Source organism: Hyperolius riggenbachi, chromosome 11 (assembly GCF_040937935.1).
Source record: "Hyperolius riggenbachi isolate aHypRig1 chromosome 11, aHypRig1.pri, whole genome shotgun sequence".
NCBI classification, from domain to species: domain Eukaryota; kingdom Metazoa; phylum Chordata; class Amphibia; order Anura; family Hyperoliidae; genus Hyperolius; species Hyperolius riggenbachi.
In genome coordinates this window covers 106,833,997-106,858,996 of record NC_090656.1, presented here as the reverse complement: position 1 = coordinate 106,858,996, position 25,000 = coordinate 106,833,997, and the positions used below count along the sequence as shown (strand labels likewise).

General features: G+C 43.3%; 1 protein-coding gene across 9 annotated transcripts in view; it reads right to left on the bottom strand.

Annotated features, from left to right (window-relative positions):
• PPP6R3 (protein phosphatase 6 regulatory subunit 3) overlaps positions 1 to 25,000 on the bottom strand; it is a 148,169-nt gene that overhangs the window by 18,615 nt on the left and 104,554 nt on the right. For 6 of the 9 annotated variants that reach the window (XM_068260880.1, XM_068260878.1, XM_068260879.1 and 3 more), the window contains 5 exons: positions 16,517 to 16,603; positions 12,061 to 12,158; positions 6,637 to 6,691; positions 4,657 to 4,787; positions 918 to 1,039 (listed from right to left, as the gene is read on the bottom strand). In XM_068260880.1, the coding sequence (XP_068116981.1) occupies positions 918 to 1,039; positions 4,657 to 4,787; positions 6,637 to 6,691; positions 12,061 to 12,158; positions 16,517 to 16,603 (493 nt within the window). The remainder of the gene's footprint in view (positions 1 to 917; positions 1,040 to 4,656; positions 4,788 to 6,636; positions 6,692 to 12,060; positions 12,159 to 16,516; positions 16,604 to 25,000) is intronic. The other 3 variants (XM_068260884.1, XM_068260885.1, XM_068260883.1) reach the window with 2 other exon arrangements.

Here is a 25,000-nt window from a genome sequence, read left to right as displayed (position 1 = left end):
TCCCTACTCGCTTGCACACAATTTTGGCAGTTAGACTTAGCAACTGCCCTTCAGGAAATGCTGTTAAAAACAAAGAAAACCCAGAGAATACCCCATGAGGAGATGTACTAGTCCAAACCCTGTCGGTTCTATCAGATTTTAACTGCTTACTTTTTCACTGTAGAGGTCCTTAAATTAAAAAAACAACTATAGAGACCATAGAGTCGGTACAAAAAGGAAACAAACAGACATATGCCTTGCTGCAGTGTCTAAGGCACATGCCTATACAAGCAGTCTTCATATGATTTTCTCAGTTCAGGAATACTTTAACATCTAAGGGACCGGGGAAGAAACAGGGGTGGAAGAAAGATGTGGTGAATGAGATGCTAATTTTGGCTTGCATGCAAGTTGTTTGCAACGTACAAGTTAGTACACCAACATTTGAAGTAGGCCTTCTGTGTGCATACTTTACTATGCTATCAGGCCTCGTTCACATTCCGCTCGAGCTTGTCTTTTTTGGATTTTTTTTCTCCTCCCGGCGCTTGGGTGGGCGCTGCAGTTTTTGTAAAGCGCTTCAATAAGCGCTTTTCAGAGAGATTGCGTTTTTTTCACTCCCTGACGCAAGTCAGGAAGTGAACTCTGACCCGGAAAATAATAAATACAATGCATTTATTCATAAAAACGCAATCACTGCACAAATCTATTGTGAGCGTTTTGCTTTTCTCCTATACCTTCCATTGAGGCGGAATCACCTCAAAAATGGTCCACGCACCGTGTTGCTGCCCGCACAGCGCACGACCCGCGCCGATATGCACATTCTCAGACATTCATTGCACAAGAGTTTTACAGGCAATTTTTAAAATCTCCTACATGTGAAAATAGGCCGAAAACGCCTCCAGTGTGAACGAGCCCTCAATGTGTGTAAACAACAAACATACCTTCACTAGCATCCACCTCCATTTTATCTTCTTGGTTGACTGTGCTTGATTCAAATAATCCCTGTTTAACAGAGTCCTCCTCTTCAGAATCTGTGCTCTCTTCACTGTCTGTGCTTCCTGAGCTGTATGAAGAACACTTAGGCTTAGACTACACAATCTGGGTGGATGAGTACTAAAGGACTTCTAAAGGTGGCCACTAACTGTCCAATTTCTAGCAAAAAAATCGTTCGAGAGATCAGAAATTCTGATCAGATTGGTTGTAAATAACCTCCATTGATGGGCACAATAGATTATGAACGAGTGAAAAAAATGTCGTCCGAATGAATTTTCGTCGAACCAAAATTTGGATTTTCGTGTTGGTTGTGATAGATAGGAAGCAAAGATTGGTTCGTTGATGGTGTAGTGGACGTATTACAATATTTCTCGCTAGAAATTGGATCATTAGTGGCCACCTTAAGAATGCATACTGACACTAATGGAACAACTTTTTTTTTAATAAAAATTCTAAACAGCAAAATATGACAATCATTCAGCAGCAACCAATGTTAATGAAACCCTAAAGTGAGAGGCATGTGGTAGCAGCCATTTAACAACCAGTCCTGCTTAGCTTATTGGCTGCAGTAGTGTCAGACACACCTGAATCAAGCATGTGGCTAATCTTGCCACACTTTGTCAGAGCACCTGATCTGTATGCTTGTTCAGGGTACATGGCTGAAAATATTAGGCTAGGTACACAATGAGATTTTTTTGGCAGATTTACTGTCGGATCCATTATTTCAAACACGTCCAATCTTATTTCCAATTTCCCATTCCCTTCTATGGAAAATCCATAGTTTAAGGAAATCAGATCGGACATGTTGGAAATAATTGATCTGACCGTAAATCTACCAGAAAACCTCATTGTGTGTACCTAGCATAAGAGGCAGAGGATAAGCAGAATAAACAAGCAAATTGCATTGTTTAAAATAAAATACAGCAGTCACCAGTATCCAAAACCAACAAGGGATTGCCTGATGCCAAAATAGCACAAACCTCCCCACTGAACTACTCACCGAGGCTCCAGCAATGTCTGGCAGTCTTCCTCTATCTCCTTGCGGGCTCGGAGCGGCTTTCTCACTGCACGGAAGCCGGAGTGTCAGCCGACCCATATTGGGTCACGTGACAATCCGGCTTCCCTACACATGAGAGGCTGCTAGGGGTCCGCGAGGAGGTACAGCCATCGCTGGAGCCTCGATAAGTACTTCACAGCCTGCCAGCACCCACAGAAAGGATGAAGTGATGAAGTTACAAACCAACCCCTTCCTGCAAAATGGACATTTATAAACCTACTATTTGCACACCTTTAGTGACGTTTATAAAAGTCCTGCTATTCCACTAAACATGCTCACATTTGAACCGCTCAGCCCATGGCTTGAAACTGTTAACCAGTTCGATTCGGCTGGGTAATGAGCCAGTTTCATTGGCTCCTTACCAAATGAGCACAGTGAGCCAATCACAATGATCACTGAACGTCCGAATGCAAAAGAAGGCTCTGGGACTTAAGGGGCCAGAGCCTTTCGGTCCGAAAAGAGTAACACACAGTCAACATACATACTTGAACTATAACTATTCAAAAAGTACCAGGTTTAATTTGTGCTGCAACAAACCATTTATATCGCGCGGACGTGATGACGTTAGCAGCGCCAGCTGCTAGAGCCGCAGCTACGTGCTAGTCACGTCCCTGTAGCTTGTGGCCTGTAGCTTGTGGGCTGTGCGGGTGAATGCCCACGATCGCAATGTTTCCGAGTGCAGGGGGGATTAGCTGCAGGGGACAAAAGTCCCCTGTGCCAATCCGAGCATGTCCTCCAAGAATAAACACTGTTGTTCAAAAACAGTGTTTATTCTTAAATAGAGCCGCCGCGCTGCCTCCCGCCGACGATTTCTGCCGCCCGATCGTTAGATTTATGAATGGGAACTTTGTTCCCATTCCATAATCTTCCTGCAGCACACCCATGATGCAGGCTTCCATTGAAATCTGTGTCACTTCCCTAGTAACAATATGGCAACACATTGTTTCCTATGTAGGGTAGTTGTATGCTACATAGTATTTTGCTCAGTGGGGACATCTTGTGGCCAAATAGTAAAATTACATTACAGACATTAGGTAATAAAAAAAAAATATGTATGTCAAGAGGGCTATATTATAAATTTATGGGCTAAAAATTAGCGATTGATGTAAAACTGAAAAAAATTTACCTTTATTTCCAAATAAAATATTGTCACCTTAGATTATACTAGGGATTTAATTTTAACATTGCAATAACCGGGACAAATAAAACGTGTGGATTTTAATTACGGTAGCATGTATTTTAAAACTATAATGGCTGAAAACTGAGAAGAAATGATTTTCCATTTTTCTCGTCAAAATGCATTTAGAATAAAATAATTCTTAACATAGTGTACCACCCAAAGAAAGCCTAGTTGGTGGCCGAAAAAACAAGGTATAGATCATTTATTTGTGATAAGTAGTGATAAAGTTATTAGGCAATGAAAGGGAGGAGCGCTGAAAGAGGAAAATTCCTCCCGTCCATAAGGTGAAAAATACCTGTGGGCAAAGAGTACCTGTAGGGAAACAAAGTGCCCCAAAGGGATACTCTCCTAAATAGAAGGAAGCCTCTTGATTCTCCAAAGGCTCCCCCCTGTCCTACTCCAGGCTGTTCCAGTACTGGGTCCTCTAAAAGACTACAACCAGCCCTTAACTGCTGGTGCATGCGCAGTAGCAAGCACTCGATCGTGCACGTCTTTCCAATGACGCCTGAGCGGGTCCCTGCTACTGTGCCAATGCAGTGCATCTGCAAACTTCAGGGGTCCCAATCGCTGGATGAAGCCAGTGGAGGACAGGAAAAGTTTTCCGAGGTATGCATCCAGCTTGTTTGCAAGCCGTATAGGTTTGCTTTAAGACAGAACACTTGAAGACTTAAGTTTGACAAAAGAAAATGATTATTCCCCACTTTAAAGCGGAATTCTCACCATAACAATCAAATTTCAACAGCAACTGGTCTGAGTGCATCAAGTGATAAAAATGCTAATCCCGCATTTAAAACTTTTTCTGCGGTTATGGTTTGGAGTTATCACATTCCTTAGGAGCACTGGTCCTTTAATTGCCATTGCCAAACAGCTGCATGCTGGGAGGCCTTTTATCTAGAACATATTCATCCTCTTCCCTTTATTTCCCCCCTCCTAATGACATAAGACAGTGCACTTCCTAGCATAGACCTCAGTGGGAGTGTCTGAAGATTCTGGGGAGGAGGGCGGGTAACAAATACACAATTAGCAAGAGGAGGAGGGGGGGGGGGGGAAGAGGGAGGAAATTATGTCAGGAGTTCAAAGGTAACCAAGATAAATACTGTCTAGAATAGGACTCTCTGCTTTTCCTTTATACAATTCACAGGAATCATAACGTGGACAGTGAAATACATCTGTTATGTAAGTAGAACTAGTATTTATCTACTTACATGTTTTTTATTTCTAGGTTAGCATGGGTGTCACTTGTTCTTTAAAAGGCGGACAGTAATTGGCTGCAAGTGGGTATTGACTTGTACGAATAGAGAATGAGGGCAGGAATAGCAGCGCTAAATCTGTATTCTCACAGTTACAGGTATTTCAGCTTTCATAATGGACTGCCATATGACCACTAATATTTCTGCCAGGACCTCCACTTCAACCTTACTCAACCTGGGATATCCATTAGTAGAATTACCTGGATCTTCTTTGCGTTTCCTGTGTGAAGGCAAGATTTTTCTCCTCCCAGATATCTTCTTCATCTGACCCACCATCATCAAACGGCTGTATCCTTTCTTTGCAGCAAGCTTCAAACAAAGCAATGTTGGCCTAAAAAGGAGAAGGTAAACCATATACCTCAAATACACTCATCTACATCCAGGAGTGCTCACAACCACTGGCTATGCTTCTGTAAAAGCAAGAGCAGCCACAGAGGGAAGCTGCAGCTTTCAAACAGATGAACGCTTCAGTCCACATTCAATAAAAAGGAGGTGCAAAAAAGTGTGTATTCATAACAAACTTCTATTAAGTTCTACACAGCAAGTGTCTTCATTACTTCATTATGTCACCCAAGAGTGTAATTATTGCTATGAAAGAAGCAGCGGCCAGGAACTAGTCCCAGCAACCAGGTAGCGCTTAGGAAACTAGCAGTCGGCAGATAAAATCCAACGCTATTCATTCTCTTTCTGGTGATGAACTTTACCCTGAACAGTATATTTAAAGGTAATAAATAGATCAAATACATACTCAATGACTGGCTGCTCCTGGTGGAGCGGTGCGCTGTAACAGCTGCAATGTAAAGCAGAACGCCATTATGGTGCAGTCTGACAGAGTGCAGTATTCCCAACAGTGCATGTGGTGCATTTACTGCATAATGCCTGCGTTCAGTGAAGCATACTTTTCATTGACTATATACTTCACCATATGTGACGCAACAAGCACATAACATGTGGTGCCACTTATCCAATCCGTTGCTGCTTTTACAGGGTACGCAACTTCCACTGTGAACTCAACCCTAACTGAACCACTTGTTACTACTCTAGCAACCTACCAAAGTTTTTTTTACATGGGAAAAACTTTATAACTCTACTTTTTCATACCAAGTAACAATCAATGCACTGACATGAGCCCATAGTATCAGGGAAAATGGGTGATAGAGACAGAGGCAGGTTTTAGTTATTCTGGACTCTGAGTAGGATTCAGTTTGCAAATTACTATGCACTGCCTAAAGAGGACGCAAAGTCTAAAATAAAGCAATATGCAAGTTCTGCTTAAACTATAGTAATTCAGAAGAGAAATAATAATAATACAGTGCATAGGTGATTAACCACTTCGTCCACAGGTCAGTAGATATACGTCCTCTGTGACTTCATCTAAGCCACAGGTCAGTAGATATACGTCTTGTAGCAGAAGCAGTGCTGTGCAGGATTGGGCTTGCTCCTGTACACATTTCTGGCACTATCTGATGCAGCACTAATTGGTGAATGGGAATATAAGTTTCCTGAGCTAATGAGATTGATTTTTACTATTAAAAGTACTTTATTTTCTCATTTCATAGTGAAAAACACACTTTGTAGCACTATTTCAGAATCAAATATCTTCACCATAAATTGTGACAGGAACATAATCGAAGTTTTGTGATAAGCAGTAACAATAGCCAAACAAAATGTGTGTTTATCGACAGTAGCACTTTTTATTTTTAAACTGGGATTGGTAAAACTGAGAAATACATGTTTTTTCTATTTTCTTTGTTTTCCCATTAAAATTCATAGAAAACAAAATTGTTTGAGGGAAAAAATGGCATACAATGAAAGCCTAGTTTGTCTTGAAAAAAAACAATATATATTTCATTTCTGTGTCATAAGTAGGGATAAAGTTATTTCTGATTAAATAGGGACATAGCTAAACTGTCAAAACTGCTCTGGTCAATAAGTTGAAAACAAGGTCTGGATGCGAAGTGGTTAAGTAACTTTTCTGCGTTGCGCTACAACCTCTTCACTAAAAAGGCACTCACACTTTCCTTTTACCCCAAGACCATTTTCAGTGTTGTGTATGTACGCATGTACATACAGATAGATAGGTTTTTCCTAGTCACCCACAAACTCTCCATGAATCTCCTTTGATCAGAGACATTTCAGCAAGTAGAAACACAAAAAGAGGCCATTTGTTTAATACTCACGCTTTCGTTTGCATTCAGAGTGAAGTTAATGTCTGAGACGCGGTCAAACGAAACACTGTAGATGATAAAGACATATGCAATAAAGATAAACAGCACAAAGCCAAAATCAAATAAAGAGATTTCATCAGATTCAACTTCACCAGTTCCTTAAAGTAGAACTTTATACAGGCAAAGGGTCTTTACAAACTTCTCAAGATTAACCACTTTAGCCTTCATTAGCCTTCAGGACGTAGCTCCTACGTCCAAATATGCATGCTGGACGTAGGAGCTACGTCCATGAGAAAAAATGGAGCCGCCGGGGTTCACAGGGCTGGAACCGCCGGGGTTGTGCGGGCCGCCCGTTTGCCCGGAGATCAATGAATGGGAAAGCGGTTCCCATTCATTGATCCAAGTCACTTAGAACGATAGCTGGCTTCTATGGAGAAGCCGCGATTGTTCTGTTACACCGCCACTCTTCAATTCCTGTAAGTACGCTTACAGGAAGCAAAAAATAATAAAAAATAAAAAAAGTTGACTGTGGCCAAATAGTAAAACTACATCTACATACATTTTTATTAAAATGAATAGACATTTTTACATTTAACATTAACGGTTTACCTCCTGCACACCCAAAAATATTTTTAAGTAGAAAAAAATTACAATAATAAAAAAAACAAAAACAAATAGTTACCTAAGGGACTGAACTTTAATATGCATGTCAAGAGGTTAAATTACTAATATTTTTACAATTCTGAGCCATTCCCCCAAACCTACAATTGGCTCAGACCTCTCGTGGTGTCATGACACACACACCTACTTGAATTAATATTCCGATTGCTTTCTAACCCAGTTACAAGGAATGCCATGTTTGGTAAATATTGGCTATGTTTACCTTTCTGTCGACTAACGGTCTGGGGCAGCTCACCAGGGACATATTCCTGGTAACTGACTGCATCTTCTCTTCTGCGAGAAACCAGTCTTAAAGGTAGACTCTGCGAACCAAGCCTTTTACCTAACATCAATTCAGGCAACTAAGGCCTACATATACTTAAATTATAACAATAAGCTTGTAAATAGTGATGAACGCAAAGCTGAAAAAATGCACATTTCCAAATAAAATATTGGAGCCATACAATGTGATAGGGACATAATTTAAATGGTGTAATAACCGGGACAAATGGGCAAATAAAATACATGGGTTTTAATTATGGTAGTATGTATTATTTTAAAGCTATAATGGCCGAAAACTGACAAATGATTTTTTTCCATTTTTCTCTTAATATTCCTGGTAACATGCATTTAGAATAAAATATTTCTTAGCAAAATGTACCACCCAAAGAAAGCCTGATTGGTGGTGGAAAAAAAACAAGATATAGATTATTTCATTGTGATAAAGTTATTGAAGAATGAATGGGAGGTGAAAATTGCTCGGATGCATAAAGGTGAAAAAACACTAAAGGCTGAAGTTGATACGTGGTTTCCTCTCTTTAACCATTTCCGCCGCCCGGACGTGAAGCTCACGTCCGGGCGGCAGCTCTGCAGCGCTCCCGCGCTTGGGCGCGCTCCTGCTGTGTCCCCCGGTAGCCCAGGGATCAGTGAAAGGGAACATGGTTCCCGATCACCGATCCCTTTCCCCCGCAGAAAAACCGAAGCGCTCACCTGTGAGGCTCCGGCTCTTCTGCCCGGCCAGATTTCCGCATCCCCCTTGTACTTCCGCTTAGAGAGAAGTACAAGGAGGGAAACTAAAAACGAAGGTGGCCATCTTGTGGCCAAATAGTAAAACTACATCTAAACATTTTTTACATTACAAAATACACATTTTACAACATTAAAAATTTACTGTTTGTCCCACACCAAAATATTACCCAAATAAAATTTTTAATGGTAAAAAAAAAAAAATTACAATTAAAAAAAAAAAAAAAAAAAAGACATAAATAGTTACCTAAGGGTCTGAACTTTTAAAAAATGCATTTGAAGGGGGTATACTACAAACATTTTTAAAATTATAAGCTTGTAAATAGTGATGGACGCAAAACGGAAACAATGCACCTTTATTTCCAAATAAAATATTGGCGCCAAACATTGTGATAGGGACAAAATTTAAATGGTATAATAACCGAGACATACGGGCAAATAAAATACATAGGTTTTAATTATGGTAGCGTGGATTATTTTAAAGCTATAATGGCCGAAAACTGAGAAATAATGAATTTTTTCCATTTTTTTCTTATTAATCCTGTTAAAATGCATTTACGGTAAAGTGGCTCTTAGCAAAAGGTACCACCCACAGAAAGCTTAATTAGTGGCGGAAAAAACAAGATGTAGATCAATACATTGTGATAAGTAGTGATAAAGTTATTAGCGAATGAATGGGAGGTGAAAATTGCTCCGATGCATAAGGTGAAAAATCCCCGCGGGCTGAAATGGTTAATAGAGGCGGCACGGGAATCACAATGCATTACTAGTCTAATATCAAGATTGTTGGCATTGCTTAACTACTTGCTGCATGCCGTGCAGTATATTCACGGCCCTTTAAAAAAGACAGGATGCAGCAGGGCCGTGAAAACAAGTCTGCAGCGGCATGCAGCCGCCGCTCGCTCCCGTTTGCGCGTGCGCGCGCACCGCCGTTGCCGCCGCTTAGAGGGGAAGTTAATGAATGGGACCGCAGGTCCCATTCATAAATCTAAGTCCCCGATTCAATGAATACCAGCGTCTACGAGACGCCGGCATTCATTGTATCTTCCTGTGTTACACAGCCACGGATTACTTCCGATTCACGTGCTTACGTACGTGAATCGGAAATGACGACTGAGGACATCTTGTGGCCAAATAGTATATTGCACCAAAATTGCATTTTATTTAATAAAAATCCCCACACTGACTGATATAATTAACTATTTCCCTCCCACACCCTCCCATAATACCCAAACTTTTTTTTTTATTTATAAAAGGGGGAAAAAAAATTTCATCCAAAAAAAAAAAAATATAAGTAGTTACCTTAGGGACTGAACTTTTTAAAAATTTATGTCAAGGCAGTATATTACTATTAATTTTTAATTTATGGGCTTGTAATTAGTGAAGGACGCAAAATTGAAAAAATGCACCTTTATTTCCAAATGAAATATTGGCGCCACACATTGTACTAGGGAAATTTTTTGAACGTTGCAATAACCGGGACAAAAGGGCACATAAAATGTGTGGCTTTTATCCACAGTAGAATGTTTTATTTTAACACTATAATGGTCAAAAACGGAAAAATAATGCATTTTATAATTTTTTTTTCTTATTATTCATGTTAAAATGCATTTAGGATAAAATAATTCTTGGCATACTGTACACCCAAAGAAAGCCTAATTGGTGGCAAGAAAAACAAGAAATAGATCATTACGCTGTGATTAGCAGTGATTAAGTTATTGGTAAAAGAAAGGGAGGAGCGCTGACAGGTGAAAATTGCTCTGGTCCACAAGAGGAAAAATGCCTCAGGTGTCAAGTGGTTAAAGAGAACCCGAGGTGTGTTTAACCACTTGAGGACCTAGCCTTTACCCCCCTTAAGGACAAGCGCTGTTTTTTCAGATCTGTGCTGGGTGGGCTCTACAGCCCCCAGCACAGATCAAATGACAGGCAGAGCGACCAGACCGCCCCCCTTTTTTCCCCCACTAGGGGGATGATGTGCTGGGGGGGTCTGATCACTCCTGCATGCTGTGGGTGACGGGGGGGGCACCTCAAAGCCCCCTCCACCGCAGGATTCCCCCTCTCCCTCTCCTCCCTCACCCGTGAGATCAGAGGCTGCCTCTAACAGGCTCCCCGCTCTCATGTGACAGCGATCCCCGGCCGCCGATTGGCCGGGGATCGCTGATCTACTACAACGCTGCTACTGTAGCAGCGTTGTAAAAATGTAAACAAAGCGGATTATTTCCGCTTGTGTTTACATTTAGCCTGCGAGCCGCGATCGGCAGCCCGCAGGCTATTCACGGAGCCCCCCGCCGTGAAATGACAGGAAACAGCCGCTCGCGGGAGCGGCTGTTTCCTGATTAATTAGCCTGCAGCCGGCGACGCAGATCTGCGTCGCTGGTCCTGCAGCTGCCACTTTGCCGACGCGCGGTATGAGTGCGCGGTCGGCAAGTGGTTAAAGAATGTTATCTGCATACAGAAGCTGGATCTGCCTATACAGCCCAGCCTCTGTTGCTATCCCAAACCCCCCTAAGGTCCCCCTGCACTCCCTCATAAATCACAGCCGCGCTGTGAGGCTGTGTTTACATCTGTAGTGTCAGTCTCGGCTGCTCCCCCACCTCCTGCATAGCTCCGGTCCCTGCCCCCGTCCCTTCCCTCCAATCAGCTGGGAGGGAAGGGACGCAGGCGGGGACCGGAGTTCTGCAGGAGGCGGGGAGAGCAGCAGACTGGCACTAGGGATATAAACACAGCCAGCTCTTACAAGCTTACAAGCTGTGTGTCAGCAGCATGGCTGTGATTTATGAGGGATTGCAGAGTGCAGGGGGACCTTAGGGGGGTTTGGGATAGCAACAGAGGCTGGCCTGTATAGGCAGATCCAGCCTCTGTATGCAGATAACATTCTTCAAACCCACCTCGGGTTCTCTTTAAGCCAGCTAGCATGCCAAGATGTCTGAGGCAGCCAAAACCTAATAAAGGATATCATTAAAGGACACCCGAAGTGACATGTGACATGATGAGAAAGACGTGTATGTACAGTGCCTAGCACATACCTATGATGTATTCCTTTTTTTCTTTCTCTGCCTGAGTTAAATATCAGGTATGCAAGTGGCTGACTCAGTCCTGACTCCTGACAGGAAGTGACTACAGTGTGACCCTCACTGATAATTCCCCTTTTTATCTCTTTCTTGCTCTCAGCAGCCATTTTCTGCTAGGAAAGTGTTTTATAGCTGGAATTTCTTATCATTGAGGGTCGTTTAAACAGAGATATACACCATGACCATTGTGGCAGGAAGCAAATATCTGCCAAACAGGTCAAGGCTGTTTGCTAAAAATAAGTTCTACTCCAACTACTACTTCCATCACTAAATGGACCGACAGTTGTGCACGATTAAAAATATGGTGTATAACAATGTCTTCTTCAAGAAAAAGGAAGGAAGCTGGACCAGCACCAAGTGAACAATGCTGAGGCGAAACCTGAACAAATTTGTTATGTGAAAGCAGTGATTCCCACCATCACGCACAGAGACAGTTAAACCGTGTTATAAGTCACCAAACCCATTAGTGTTAATTGTAGCATTAGGTTCATAATTGCAAGAAGATTTTGTGCCAAACTGAAATTACCGCCACAAGCAGACTGGTTATCGTGCTGTAATTGTAGCATAGAATCAGAAGGAGATTAAAGGTCAGACGTGTTTATAGAAAAGGGGGAAAAAAATTTCACCAGCAAACACCAAAACCAAAAAGTGAACAATCACAATAAGGAGTCATACTCACTTGCCAAGGTCATCTTGGTCAGCAAACTTCTCATCGTTGAAGCCAAACTGGTCAATAAAATTGGACGTCATTTGTTGCATCTGATAATCAGAAAAGGCCTGGCAATCCCAGGACCAACAGTGGTATAACACATATTCTAAACTGCTCCTGAAAGATTTATGTTAATGGGGATGTGCATGCTTTATGTGGCAACATTGAGGGCTCAGAAGGGAGGACGTCAAGTTCAATCATACAGTTTGGGTGAATCCAATAAAAGCATGCTACAAATGTCATCAATAATCACAGACTGATTCACTGTTAAAAAGGTTAGGCTACATTTCTGTTATCTTTACAATTTTAATAAGTAGTTTAATTGAAACAAAAAGTAGCAATTTTGTTTGCAGGTTTATATGGCAAGACACGCTAGAGAACCATGTGGACTGCCATTTTAAATTACCTACTAGTAAAACAGAACAGAAGGGGTTGGTCAAGGGGCATTAAAGAAATAATTCCAAACTGTATGCGGCTTGGAACTAGACCAATAAAAATAAAAATGCAAATTGTATGCAGCTTGTAAATGGGCCAATTAGATTGTGAATGAAAGTGTGTGGTGTCTGATGGTGCCTTTATAATTCTGTGGGTTATCACAAGCAAAATGATCACTTCTCTCCACAACGGCTGATGAACAATGGTTTCAGAGACCTGCAAACTATGGACACTGCCAGATTGTGCTGCTCAAACGCTGGGAATACACCATGCATTTTTTCGGCAGATAGATGGTTCAATAGATAATTTCCGACATTTCCGATCTTAATTTCAATAATTTTACTGCTCAATTTCTCATAGGACGTGAATGGAAATTAATAAGAAAAGATAAGAGAATGGAACGGGAAATCAAGCAGAAAAATGAATCGAAAAGCGATCGGGCGGTAAATCGACCGAAAAACCGCATAGTGTATTCCCAGCATAAGTCACTTTTCAATGCACATTCCCATAGGAGTTTTGATAATTCTGCCAGAATTCTGTGCTCGACTAAAGTTTCTGCTGTCTGCTCTGGTAGTCTCAGACTTCTGCACGTGGGCAGTGCCGGCCACATGCCTCCTCGATCGCACTCCTATGGTTGTGTTCTGCACCCGTGCAGTTAGTGAAGGCTTGTAACTGCGCAGGTGCATAATGCTCCCGGCCATGGGAGCGCAAGACCAGGGTCATACATGCACAGTAGACCCAGCCTGTGGGAGAACGGAAGGAACCGGGCTGACTACAGGGCGCTGAAACAGCCCCTGGGGGTTACTTTCCTTGGAGGGGGGGGAGCCTCTGAATACTTTCTCCCAGCCCTCTCTACCCTCCGGGATAGAACACTGGCAGTCCTCGAACAGCGGCAATGTAAATATTTACTTTCTGCGCGACTGCGCAGGCACACAGAAGGGAAATATTGCAGCAGCTTCTGCACCACAGCAGACTTCCTTGTTGGCTGATTTTTCGAGGGCTGCCAGAGCTGGATCCTGGAGGGTGAAGAGGCCAGGGAAAGCCTCATTAGGTTTTTTTTTTTTGTTATTTTTACTTCATTATCCCTTTCAAAATCCTTTAACATTCTCAAGGGTGTCTCAGGTACTCAAAAAAAAAAAAAAAAAAAAGTTTCTCTTGTTACTGCACGACTGAACTGTTGGCTCAGAACCCAAGCAGAAAAAAAAAGCCCTTCACAGGTTAGAGCGCGAGTTTGATTTATTGCATGTGAACAGCACAACCACTGCAGGCACCGTCATCAATAAAGTGTTGAAAACAGAAGAGTGGCAATCCTGTCTTTGGCCTAGTGCACACCGAGCGGTTTTTGGAGCGATCCGCCGGCCGCATCTGCCTGTAAAAACGCTTGGCTAATGTTTTGCAATGGGATAGTGCACACCGGCGGTTTGAGGTTTTTGCCAAGCAAGCGTTTCGTCCTCAATGTAAAGTATAGGAAAACCGCAAACCGCTCTGAAAAACGCTACTTCAGAGCGGTTTGCCAGACGTTTTTGTTACAGAAGCTGTTCAGTAACAGCTTTTACTGTAACAATATGTGTAATCTGCTACCCAAAAACGCACCCAAAACCGCTAGGTGTGTTTAGAAAACGTCTCTAAACATACCTAGAATCGCTCTGAAATCAGCTCCAAAAACCGCTAGCGTTTTGTGGATCTGCTAGCGGTTTTGGTGTGCACTGGGCCTTTCTCCTATTACAATTTTCAAAAGGAAAACTGGTGAAACATTTAACAGGGTCCACACTTGTCTGTCAGTTTTCTGTGTGCATTTTTCTGCTTGTGTTTGTGCACATTTTTCCACATACATTTTTTTGACAGCAGCTTATGTAATGGATAGAAAAATCGCACACAGTGTGCAGAATTATGCTACACTGCTGAGTTTTGGGTTTTTTTTTGCATGCGAAAAATGGGTCTGGGAGACTGACCATTGTCACGAAGCATTGACAACGCAGGATTATGATAGCTGGATGTCTGGAACTATTAGCAATTTGTATGCATAATTCTTTTCTGCGTGCAATTTGGATAATGTTTTGCCTGCTTTATATACCAAACATTTAACCAGTTCAGGTTCCTGCCAATTTTGACACTTCAGCTGTCTTGCTATTGATGCAGCAACAACATTACTTATGGCAGCTCAGTGATTTATCATTTTATTTTTTTTAAGACAATTTAGGCTTTCTTTGGGGACCAATTTTCCTCCAGAAAATATTCGATTTATAGGCTTTAACAGAAAAAAATAGAAGCAAATGGAGAAAATTCACTTTCATTTTTCTCCCTTTCCAATTTTCAGATGACCCACAAGTACTACTGCTATAAAACCCTAAAACATACTTTTTAGGTTAAAATACCACATATGCCAGATTTCATTTTCTAGTTTGGTATGCAGTTGACCATTATCCTTAGTCTGCACATCAGTAGCAATTTGATACAACAGCTAGAGCACCAGTTTGGGGTCCTCGATGCTGTACAGTTGCATCATTAGACAATGGCATTGTGGCCCTAGCAATAACCTCTGATTGCCACAGGTGGCATTTATTAAAGGTTTTCACATAAGCACAGGACACAAGGGGTTAACAGGCTAGGTAGGGTTAACAGGGTCATTGCAAAAGGGGATGGGGAATACTTTTTTGTGTTTTTGTTTTTTTTACAGTGACTGACACTTTTTTCAATTTAGGTTTTGTTTACATTTTTTTCTTCAACTTTTACCTAATGATTGCAGCCATTTGCTATAGAAGCAATCATTCACTCTTGAACAGACAAGTAAATGAGCATTGGTTGCACGCATAGCAGAGCGTACGGCAGCTTTCATTCCCGGTGTCCGTCCATCTCACCGGGTAACAGCCGCATACACGCTAACAGACGCTACGCACCGCCGCCGTGTATGCGGAACCCGGCGAGATGGACGGAAACCGCATGGAGGCTGACACCAAGACAGGTAATGTATAAATGCACACACTGCATACATTTATACATTGCGGCGGGGGTTTTGTCGTCTCGTCGCTCGCAGATCGGCTGCCGTACCGTCGCACACCCGACCAACCGTCTTCAGCCCGACATCTTGCAGCATGCGCAATCAACCATGCGGCCAATTTCTGTCACGAAATTGTTCGCTTTGTCGGTCAGACATGCACTTGGCAGCACCAATTTTCATCCAATTCGATTACAATAATCAATTTGGATGGTCAGCTAATGTATGGCCACCTTGAAGAAAGCAACACTGCACTTGCTGAGTCACGTGTGTCAAACAGAATAGAAACTCCCTTAACATGTGTGTGTAAGTGTAACAAACGTCTCTTAAGGTAGCCATACACTGGTCGATGTGCCATTAGATCGACCAGCTGACAGATCCCTATCTGATCGAATCTGATCAGAGAGGGATCGTATGGCTGCCTTTACTGCAAACAGATTGTGAATCGATTTCAGCCTGAAACCGATTCACCATCTGCTGAGCTGCTCCTGCCGCCTGTCCCCCCCCCCCCCCCCCGTATACATTACCTGACGCTGGCTCCCGGGCATCTTCTCCGCATTGCACGGCTCTGTTCTGGATCCATTACGGCGCTTCCTGTGTTACTCCGTGACCAGGAAGTTCAAATAGAGCGCCCTCTACTAGAACTTCCTGGTCACTGCAGTGACACAGGAAGCGCCAGGATGGATGGAGCCGGAACAGAGCCGTGCAGCACGGAGAAGACGCCCGGGAGCCAGCCTCAGGTAATGTATACCTGATCGGATCGGCCGCCGCTAGCGACGCGCACTTTACCCGCGGGCGATCGAGGGTAATTTCCTGCACGGCGCGATCGACGGACCGATCCGATTCCGGGAGGGAATCGGATCGGCGGCTGCGTTTACCGCGAACGATTGGCAGCAGATTCGATCCCAGGATCGAATCTGCTGTCGAAACGGCCGGGAATCGAGCCAGTGTATGGCTACCTTAACAGTTTATTCTAACACTGCAGTTATGCCTAACCTGCTGTATGGAAGAATCTTGTGAGAAGCCTGGATCCTTGAATTCTATCTCATCATCACTGGAGGAGTGAATATGTCTTGTCGTAACCTGTTGGGAAAAAAACAATGAAGATTGGTTAACATGTTCTATTTAGAAAGATCAATTCACAAGTGTATGCATTATGTATGACACAGATACAAGAAGCAATAAAACTATTTAGCCTCCATATGCAGCACACCACATTTCTAACAATTTCTTGTTTCCGAATGACCATTTTCATCCTAACTTTTGCACCCACACACTGCAGAAACAGCACTTTTACCAAGTGACCAATGACACCCTTCAACCTAGCTCATAAGGCAACTTTCCTCCTCTTTGATCTGTCATCGATTATTAATGACTACTCTTCTGCTCTGGATCCTTCACATTACCGGCATTCATGACAAAAAGTAACCTCCAACCCACTATGTATTAAGCTGGCCATACATTATCGATTTTGCATCACGATTGACCATCAGTTTCAATATCGAAACAGATGAAAATTAGTGCCGCAAAAAGCATGCCCGATTAAGGATTCCACCGATGTATATCGTTCGAGCATGCTGGGAAAATCGTGGGACAACATGATCGATCTGGTGCAAGGCAATAGCGTGCAATATCGCGACAATCGACAAACTTTGCCGCTGTCCCCCCAAATGTTAATGTGTGCCCCTTGTTCCCCGTCAAAATTTTACTTGCTCCAGCTTCCGCGACTGTACAGCTGCTGCCAGTCTCTCCCACTGACTATCCAAGCCCCAGTAGTGACACACTAAGAACCAGTAGAAGTGTTCAGAAAATTTTGCCAACTGCCCCTCACAGATTTTAGGTTACGCTACCAAATACTAGGGATGGTCAATGAGATGCAAATAATTGCAAGCTGATGCAGTATTATGCTAATTTTGTACGCAAGTGTATGCAGCTAGAAAATAAACCAAATTTCTCCATGACAAGAGTCAACTGGTCCATTTTCAAGCTACATCAAAATTGGCATAATCTTGCATGAACTTGGAGTTATTTGCAAGTCCTTGACTATCCCTAGCAAATACCACTCAGGGTCACATTCAGTCAATTACTGCACACGCAAGCAAAATAAACTGTACAACGTCTGCATTCAAAAACAACAAAGTTGTTCAAATGACTTATACACACGTGGCCAACTTGCAAGATAGTTGTGCAGGTTGAACCGCTGGATGGACCTGGCAAATCACCTGTTATCAATTGGTTGTCTTGTTTGCCAGCCATACACCTGCCCAACTATTGTTCAACAGACCAAGTTTAGACGATAGTTGGGCAGATTGTTTAAACGTGTGTGACCCTTTAGATATTTAGGTCTGTGACAACTAAATTAGGCGAACTATGTACCACATTGCCCGACTGAAGAGGACTTGTCAGCAAAAATCTGACCGAGAACCGTCATACCACAACTTGCAATAGTGATTTATTACACAGCTACACAGCCTTCAGTACTTCGCTGCATATATCTCATGCACTGGAGAGAAATTCCCTGCTAGGGTTGCCACGGTATATACACCGCGGTTTGATTGTGCATGGTAATCATACCATGCTACATTGCATACCTGGCTACACCTATCCCTGGCTACCTAAGCTGCGGCCACCTATCCTGGCTAAACCTATCCCTGGCTACCTATGCTGCCGCCATTTACTACTGGCTACACCTATCTTTAACGCCACCAGGACTTTTGCAGGAACAGGGTGAGCCTTTTACAGTTTTACCCAGCGCCCCAAATCTCCCGGTGACTTTATATGTATGCTGAGGGAGTGGGGGCACTGAGGTGGGGTGGGGGCACATTAATGTAAGGGGGGGTCCAGGTCCAAATGTATAATACCGTGGTATTTGTTTTGATGGTTAACATACCGTGTAATTTCATACCACTGAAACCCTATTCCCTGCCATGTCTTTTAACCTATTTGATAAAATGTTCTCATATAGTTTGCAAATCCAATTTGTGGAGGTTCATTCACACAGAAGAATAGCGGGGGAGCAGGAAAAACAATGCAAGCGGTGCTCGGACGTCGGCATGTCGGATCTTTAGAAGACCTCATGTGGCCGCTGTACAAGCGCTGGAGTCACTTAAGATTTTTGGTCATGGCGGGCTTTATCGTTCCTCACAGCCGAGTTAAGTTGTGAAGCAGCAGCTGAATTGCTACAGCTGTAGGATTCAGACACACACTACAAAAAACTGCTGCATGCCGTCCAGAATCGAGCCGGTGTTGTGTCTGAATACGCTGCCTGTTGAATTGCGCTGCCCCACATGCGCAGTAGGAGACAGTGCAGCTACATTTCCTATTGAATGATGCTGCTGGTGGTGGTAAAATACGAAATATCTCCGCTCCCACACCTCTTACACTCCCCAAATTTTCAGGGTAGGGAGGGAACCCCCAGAACGACCTCTATGCCAAATTGCAGCCCCTGAGACCCGCTGGTTCCCGAGATAGATTACAGAAACCTATCTCGGGAACCAGCGGGTCTCAGAGGCTGCAATTTGGTATAGAGGCCGTTCTGGGGGTTCCCTCCCTACCCTGAAACTTTGGGGAGTGTAAGAGGTGTGGAAGTGAAGATATTTAGTATTTTACCTCCAGCAGCATCATTAACTTCACACTGAGCATGCGTGCTACTCAGCGTGGAAGGGAGCTTCCGGGCAGCGCAATCAGACATTAGACCGGCATGTGATTGAAGACAAGCTATTGTCTGAATAGGCAACATTTCCCTGTCCGTCTCGCATGCAGGGAAACGCTGGGTATTTGGACCTAGTGAGAATGGCCCTAAGCAATCAGTTTGGGCTAAAGTACATCAAGGAAAACAGAAAAAACAAACATTTACAAATTTACCATGATCAGTGAAGATAAGGGAACCATATCAAACAAGAACATTCCAAGCTCAGGTGGACTTAGCAAATAAACAGCTGGGGTGCAAAGAGTACAACAAATGGTCACACCAACTGTTATCAGTCAAATCAGATGCAAGGCTCCTTCACAAAGACCAGTCCAAGGACAACAAGTAAGCTTCACACATTACTTTTGTAAATGCAAGAGGACAGATGACCAGAACTGCTTTCAGGACTTCCACAATGAAACAGGTAAAAGCTTTTATACTGTATTTTGCCTATACTATCATTTAAAACTTGAGCTATGAAAGCAATTTTATATAGGGCTAACCCATTGTGCATTACTTTGCTGCCAGTATACAGAAAAACTTTTTCAGAAAAAAAAATCCACTTTAGTGTCAGTGTGCCAGTGTACTGTAGGAAGGGAAGGGTCATACTGCAGATAGTTCAAACCCATCACAGAAAGAACTGAAGCAATCTTAAACTGGGCATGTATTTTTTAAAGTATGGCAAACAAATGGTGTACTAAATATGGATATATAGAGAGATTTTTTTTAAAACCACCCTGCTGCATTGTCCAACTACATTACACAAAACGACATCCGAGATCTGATCCAATATCACTTATCTCACAACAGCTGCAAGATTTGCACAGCTTGTTGTAATGTTATTGCTGCATGTCTAAACTAGTGCTTTGTGTACTGGCTAATGCTTAGGATAAAAAGGCAATACGTTAGGTGACTTATGCTGGGCATACACGGACAGTTTCTGCGGCGGTATTGAGCCAGTGGCTCGATACCGGCGTGTCACCGCTCGCCCGTGCGGATCGATTCCTGCGAGCGGGGAATCTATCCGGCGGGTCATCGGGCCTGTCGGATACCAATCGAGCCATCAGCGGCTCGATTGATAAGGAGAAAAAAAAAAAAAAAAAAAAAAAAAAAAAAAAAAAAAAAACTTACCATGTATGCCCAGCTTAAAGCAACTAAATAAAGTAAGCCTAAGGATCCCTTTCCACTAGCCGCGATCTGATTAAAGCGGATCGCCGTAATTTATTTTGCGATCGCTAGTACACCGTGATTTACATGTAAATTGCGATGCACTTTTCCATTAGCGCGTTTCGATTTTCTGCAAATTGCAATTGTCGAGCTGTACGATAATTGGTGCAATAACATTTCACTCCCTACGGTTAACGTCACAATCGCTGCAAGTAGAAAAAGAGGCTTTTGCAAGCACAAACGTAGTTACGCTTGCAAGTGGAAAAGGGCCCTAAAGCAGGCCATACACAAATCTGAGAACTATTACAATACATAGATTTCCTGCATAAATCACAATAATCCATTCTTGCCAAAAACCATGCAACACAGTGGTTTGAAAGTTTTTCAATATTTATACTAAAATCTATTCAGGTCAGAGAAGGATCGATCGGTTTTCCAATCCAGTGTTCTCCCCAGGCTCTTTTAGCCGGGTGCTCCACCCGGCTAGATTTGGTGACCACCCGGCTGTCATCGGCTCACCTCCTCCTATGCTGTAAGCAGAGTTGCCCTGCATTTTCATCTCAACCCACCCGTCTACTTTTTCATGCCACCCGGCTACTATTTTATGCCACCCGGCTGGAAAAAAATTCTGGGGAGAACACTGCAATCTATGTGTGTATGTGTGTATGTGCACTTTTAAGGCACAAAAAAACCTGCATTCATTAAAGGACAACTGAAAAGAGAGGTATGTGGAGGCTGCCATGTTTATTTCCTTTTAAGCAATACCAGTTGCATGGCAGCCCTGCTGATCCTCTGCCTCTAATACTTTCAGCCATAGGCCCTGAACAAGCATGCAGCAGATCAGGTATTTCTGACATTGTCAGAGCTGACAGATTAGCTGCATGCTTGTTTCTGGTGTTATTCAGACACTTCTGCAGCCAAACAGACCAGTAGGGCTGCCAGGCAACTGGTATGGTTCAAAAGGAAGCAGCCATGGCAGCCTCCATAGTCTTCTCAATTCAGCTGCCCTTTAACCCTCCATTGCACAAACAAATGACGTGACTTTATTGGAATACTATAGTTCTAGTGAGAGTACAGCACAGTTTTTTCTTTGGGAACAAGTCATTTGGATCAGTGCATGTAAACAGCATAGCTGGATTATTTTTTTATTTTTTTTTTACACTACACAGTAAAACTGAAATTCAAGTCTTGTGTCCAGTCAGTGACCCCACGTGCCAACTGTGCCTAAAAAGCTCAGAATTCAACAGCCCTGTCAGTCGAATGCCAATTTTAAGCCAGGTATATACAATTTTGATTGGCCAATGACTGCCCAATGTTACCACCTCTTTGTAGTAGGAGGGCCAATAGATTTTGAATACTATGAGCAAATTGAGTAGGTAAGCTCTCATTCTACATGAAAGTGGTCAAATTGGCCAATTAAGTTTTTTTTTTCTGAGCGTGTGGGAGGAAGCTCACATGCCAGTACAGGTAGTCCCCGGTTAACAAACGAGATAGGGACTGTAGGTTAGTTCTTAAAGTGAATGGGAACCGCATTTAAAAAAAAAAATGAAGCAAATACTTATCTAAGGAGAGGGAAGGCTCTGGGTCGTATAGAGCATTCGTCTCCTCTCTCGGTGCTCTCTATCCTATGCTGGCTCCTCCCCTCCCCCCCCCCCCCCCCCGTTTCAATCCCCCACAAAAGGGTATTTGGAAGCCTTCGGGAGCCGTGTCCTCCCGAAGGCGTGCGGCTCCATACTGCATAGGCGTGAGCGTGCAAGAGAGCGTGCTTGCTCAGGTGCAGTACAGGGCCGCCCTTCTTCAGGAGCACTCAGGCTCCCTGAAGACTTCTGAAGCCTCTTTCAGCCGGGTAAACCAGTATTTGACTAGATTAGTCTACCGGTCGAGCCAGCACCAGAACGAGGGGACCAGGAGAGGAGTGGGAAGGCTCTATACGACCCACAACCTTCGCTCTCCTTGGGTAAGTATCTCATTTTATTAAATGCGGTTCCCATTCACTTTAACCTGAATCTGTTCTTAAGTCAGATCATTGTGCCATCTTTGTCCCCTGTACCTCCAGTGTCCACCTGTGTCGCCTCTGCCCTCTGTACTTGCTTATAGAAGTTAAAAAATTCTAAGAAAAAAGCCTCAAAGCTCCTCAAAGCCCCCCTCCACAGCGATTCCCAGCCTCCCTCTCCTCCTCTCTCTGGGCGGCACAGGACGGCGATCCGTCCTGCACCGCCTCTGTTAGGCTTCAGCCTATCAGATGCCGGCGATCCCCGGCCAGTATGATGTAAACACAGGGGATTTCTTCCCCGCGTGTTTACACTTAGCCTGCGAGACACCCTCCGTGAACTGACATGGAAAGGCTGCTCGAATGAGCGGCTGTTTCCATGTAAAACCACTTACGACCTGCTGCCGCCTATCGGCGTTAGGCGGCCGTTAAAGGGAACCTAAACTGAGAAGGACATGGATTTTTCCTTTTAAAATACCAGTTGCCCGACTCTCCTGCTGATCCTGTGTCTCTAATACTTTTAGCCACAGCCCCTGCTAGATTTGAAAAAGACAACAATCGGCCTCCAGTCAACTTTGGGCCCACTACATATTCACAGCCTTTAAAGAGAACCAGAGATGAAGCACCCTCATGTATTTTATTACATTTATCAGTGGGAACATGACAGTAAACACCTACCCTGCTTTTAGTTTCATTGTTATCTGCTTAATTAGTCTATTAGCAGCTGTGATAAGAATCCACTGACTATTCAGTCGAGGTTTGACCTGGAATCATTATAGCTGAGTCACTCTTCTGTGGAGTTTTTTCAAGCACAAGCCTTCCCCCTCCTGGCTTAGATCTTCTGCTTTGCATACTGAGAGCTGTGATGACTGGGAGGGGCTGCTCCTAAGAGAGAAGCTCTGTGGCTGTAATATGATCCATGTGTGCTCTGTGTGCACTCTGTCTGCATGCTGTAGATACTGAAACTGCAGTTTCATTCCTATGAGAGACACTTCCTACAGGCAGATATCATACCAAAATGAAAGCACATAGATGAAAGGCTGCATTTAGCCTAGATAGCAGCCTAGTCTCATATAGCCTAGACAGCACATCCAGAACAACTTATAACCCGGAAGCAGAAGGAATATGAGCCGGCGGCCATATTTGATTTTTCCTGGAACTATAATGGATAAAAAAAACACTAAAAAAGGCACACCAGAGCGGCAAAATTATCAGGTAGAGCATTTATTCTTTACAAGCTATCAACTGATATGTTTATTTTGTGTGAAACGTTCATCTCTGGTTCCCTTTAATCCTTCACATACATGAAGTGCAGCAAGCACTCACAAATATCAACATCAGGAAAGCTGCAGGTCCTGATGGTGTGCAAGGACATGTGCTCCAGGCCTGTGCTGGTCAACTAGCGAAAGTTTTTACACAAATATTCAACCTCTCTGTTCTTGGGTGTAGTCCCATCATGCCTTAAATCTACAACCATTGTGCCATTGTGCCAGTCCCAAAAAATCCTAGGATAACCTGTTTTAATGATTATCGACCTGTTGCTCTAACCCCTGTCATCAAAAAAGTGCTTTGAACGACTGGTAGCCACACACATCAAGGCCTCCATCCCAGCAAATCTAGATCAACACCAGTTTGCTTACCGAACAAATAGATCGACTGAGGATGCCATCTGTGCAGCTCTCCATGCTGCCCTCTCACACCTGGAAAAGCCCAACACCTATGTTAGGATGCTCTCTGTTGACTACAGCTCAGCATTTAACACCATTGTACCTAGCCAGCTGACCAACAAACTCCTCCCCCCCCCCAGTTTTACTTTAATCTGCTGGCGGCAGAGTGCTTTCTGGCTGCATACAATGCAGTGCATTTGGCACATTTGTAACCCCATGCCAGTGCCTGACACGGTGCAAATACATGGCAGCAAAGACACATGAATGAGCATTGGGTGACCACTAACTATCTGGTATGGCTCATTCTCCCTACAAGAGAAGCTGGGAACTAGGCTGTGTTCCTTTATTTCCCGGACCGTGATAGTTAAGAATACAGGGCACAAGTGACATAACTTCCGCACTGCAAACAGGGGTACCTTACACTGACCGCTAATTACATGAAATAAACGTCATGTATGGCTAAGAAAATATCTAAGTGCATGGTATTTTTCCCCACTTTCCTAGAACACCAAAGACCTCCTTAAAGTTATTCAGAGCTGTGGAAAAAAGAAGAGTTGATACTCACCCGCGGGCTTCCTCCAGCAGTATAAGCACGTCTGAGTCCCTCGATGTCCTCCCGCAGTATGCATTTTTTTTTCTCCCTAAAAAGTGTATATTGCCTGGCTACCCTGCTAGTCCTGTGCCTTTAATGCTCACAGCCACAGGACAAGTATGTAGATCTGGTGCTGACTGTCTACACTAGCTACTTGCTTGTTTTCCCGATACAGTTGGAACAAGATCAAACAGCAGGACAGTTAGGCAAAGTAAATATATAAGGCAAGAGTCTAGTAATGAACAATATGCGCGCAAACTGTTTATTATAAGCTTATGTCCTCCATTTGTTGCATCTGTTTTGAATGCAAGCTGTGTAATCTGCTCATGTGTGGGCCCTGCACATCTATGCAGCCTACATTTGGAAGCACTGTCAT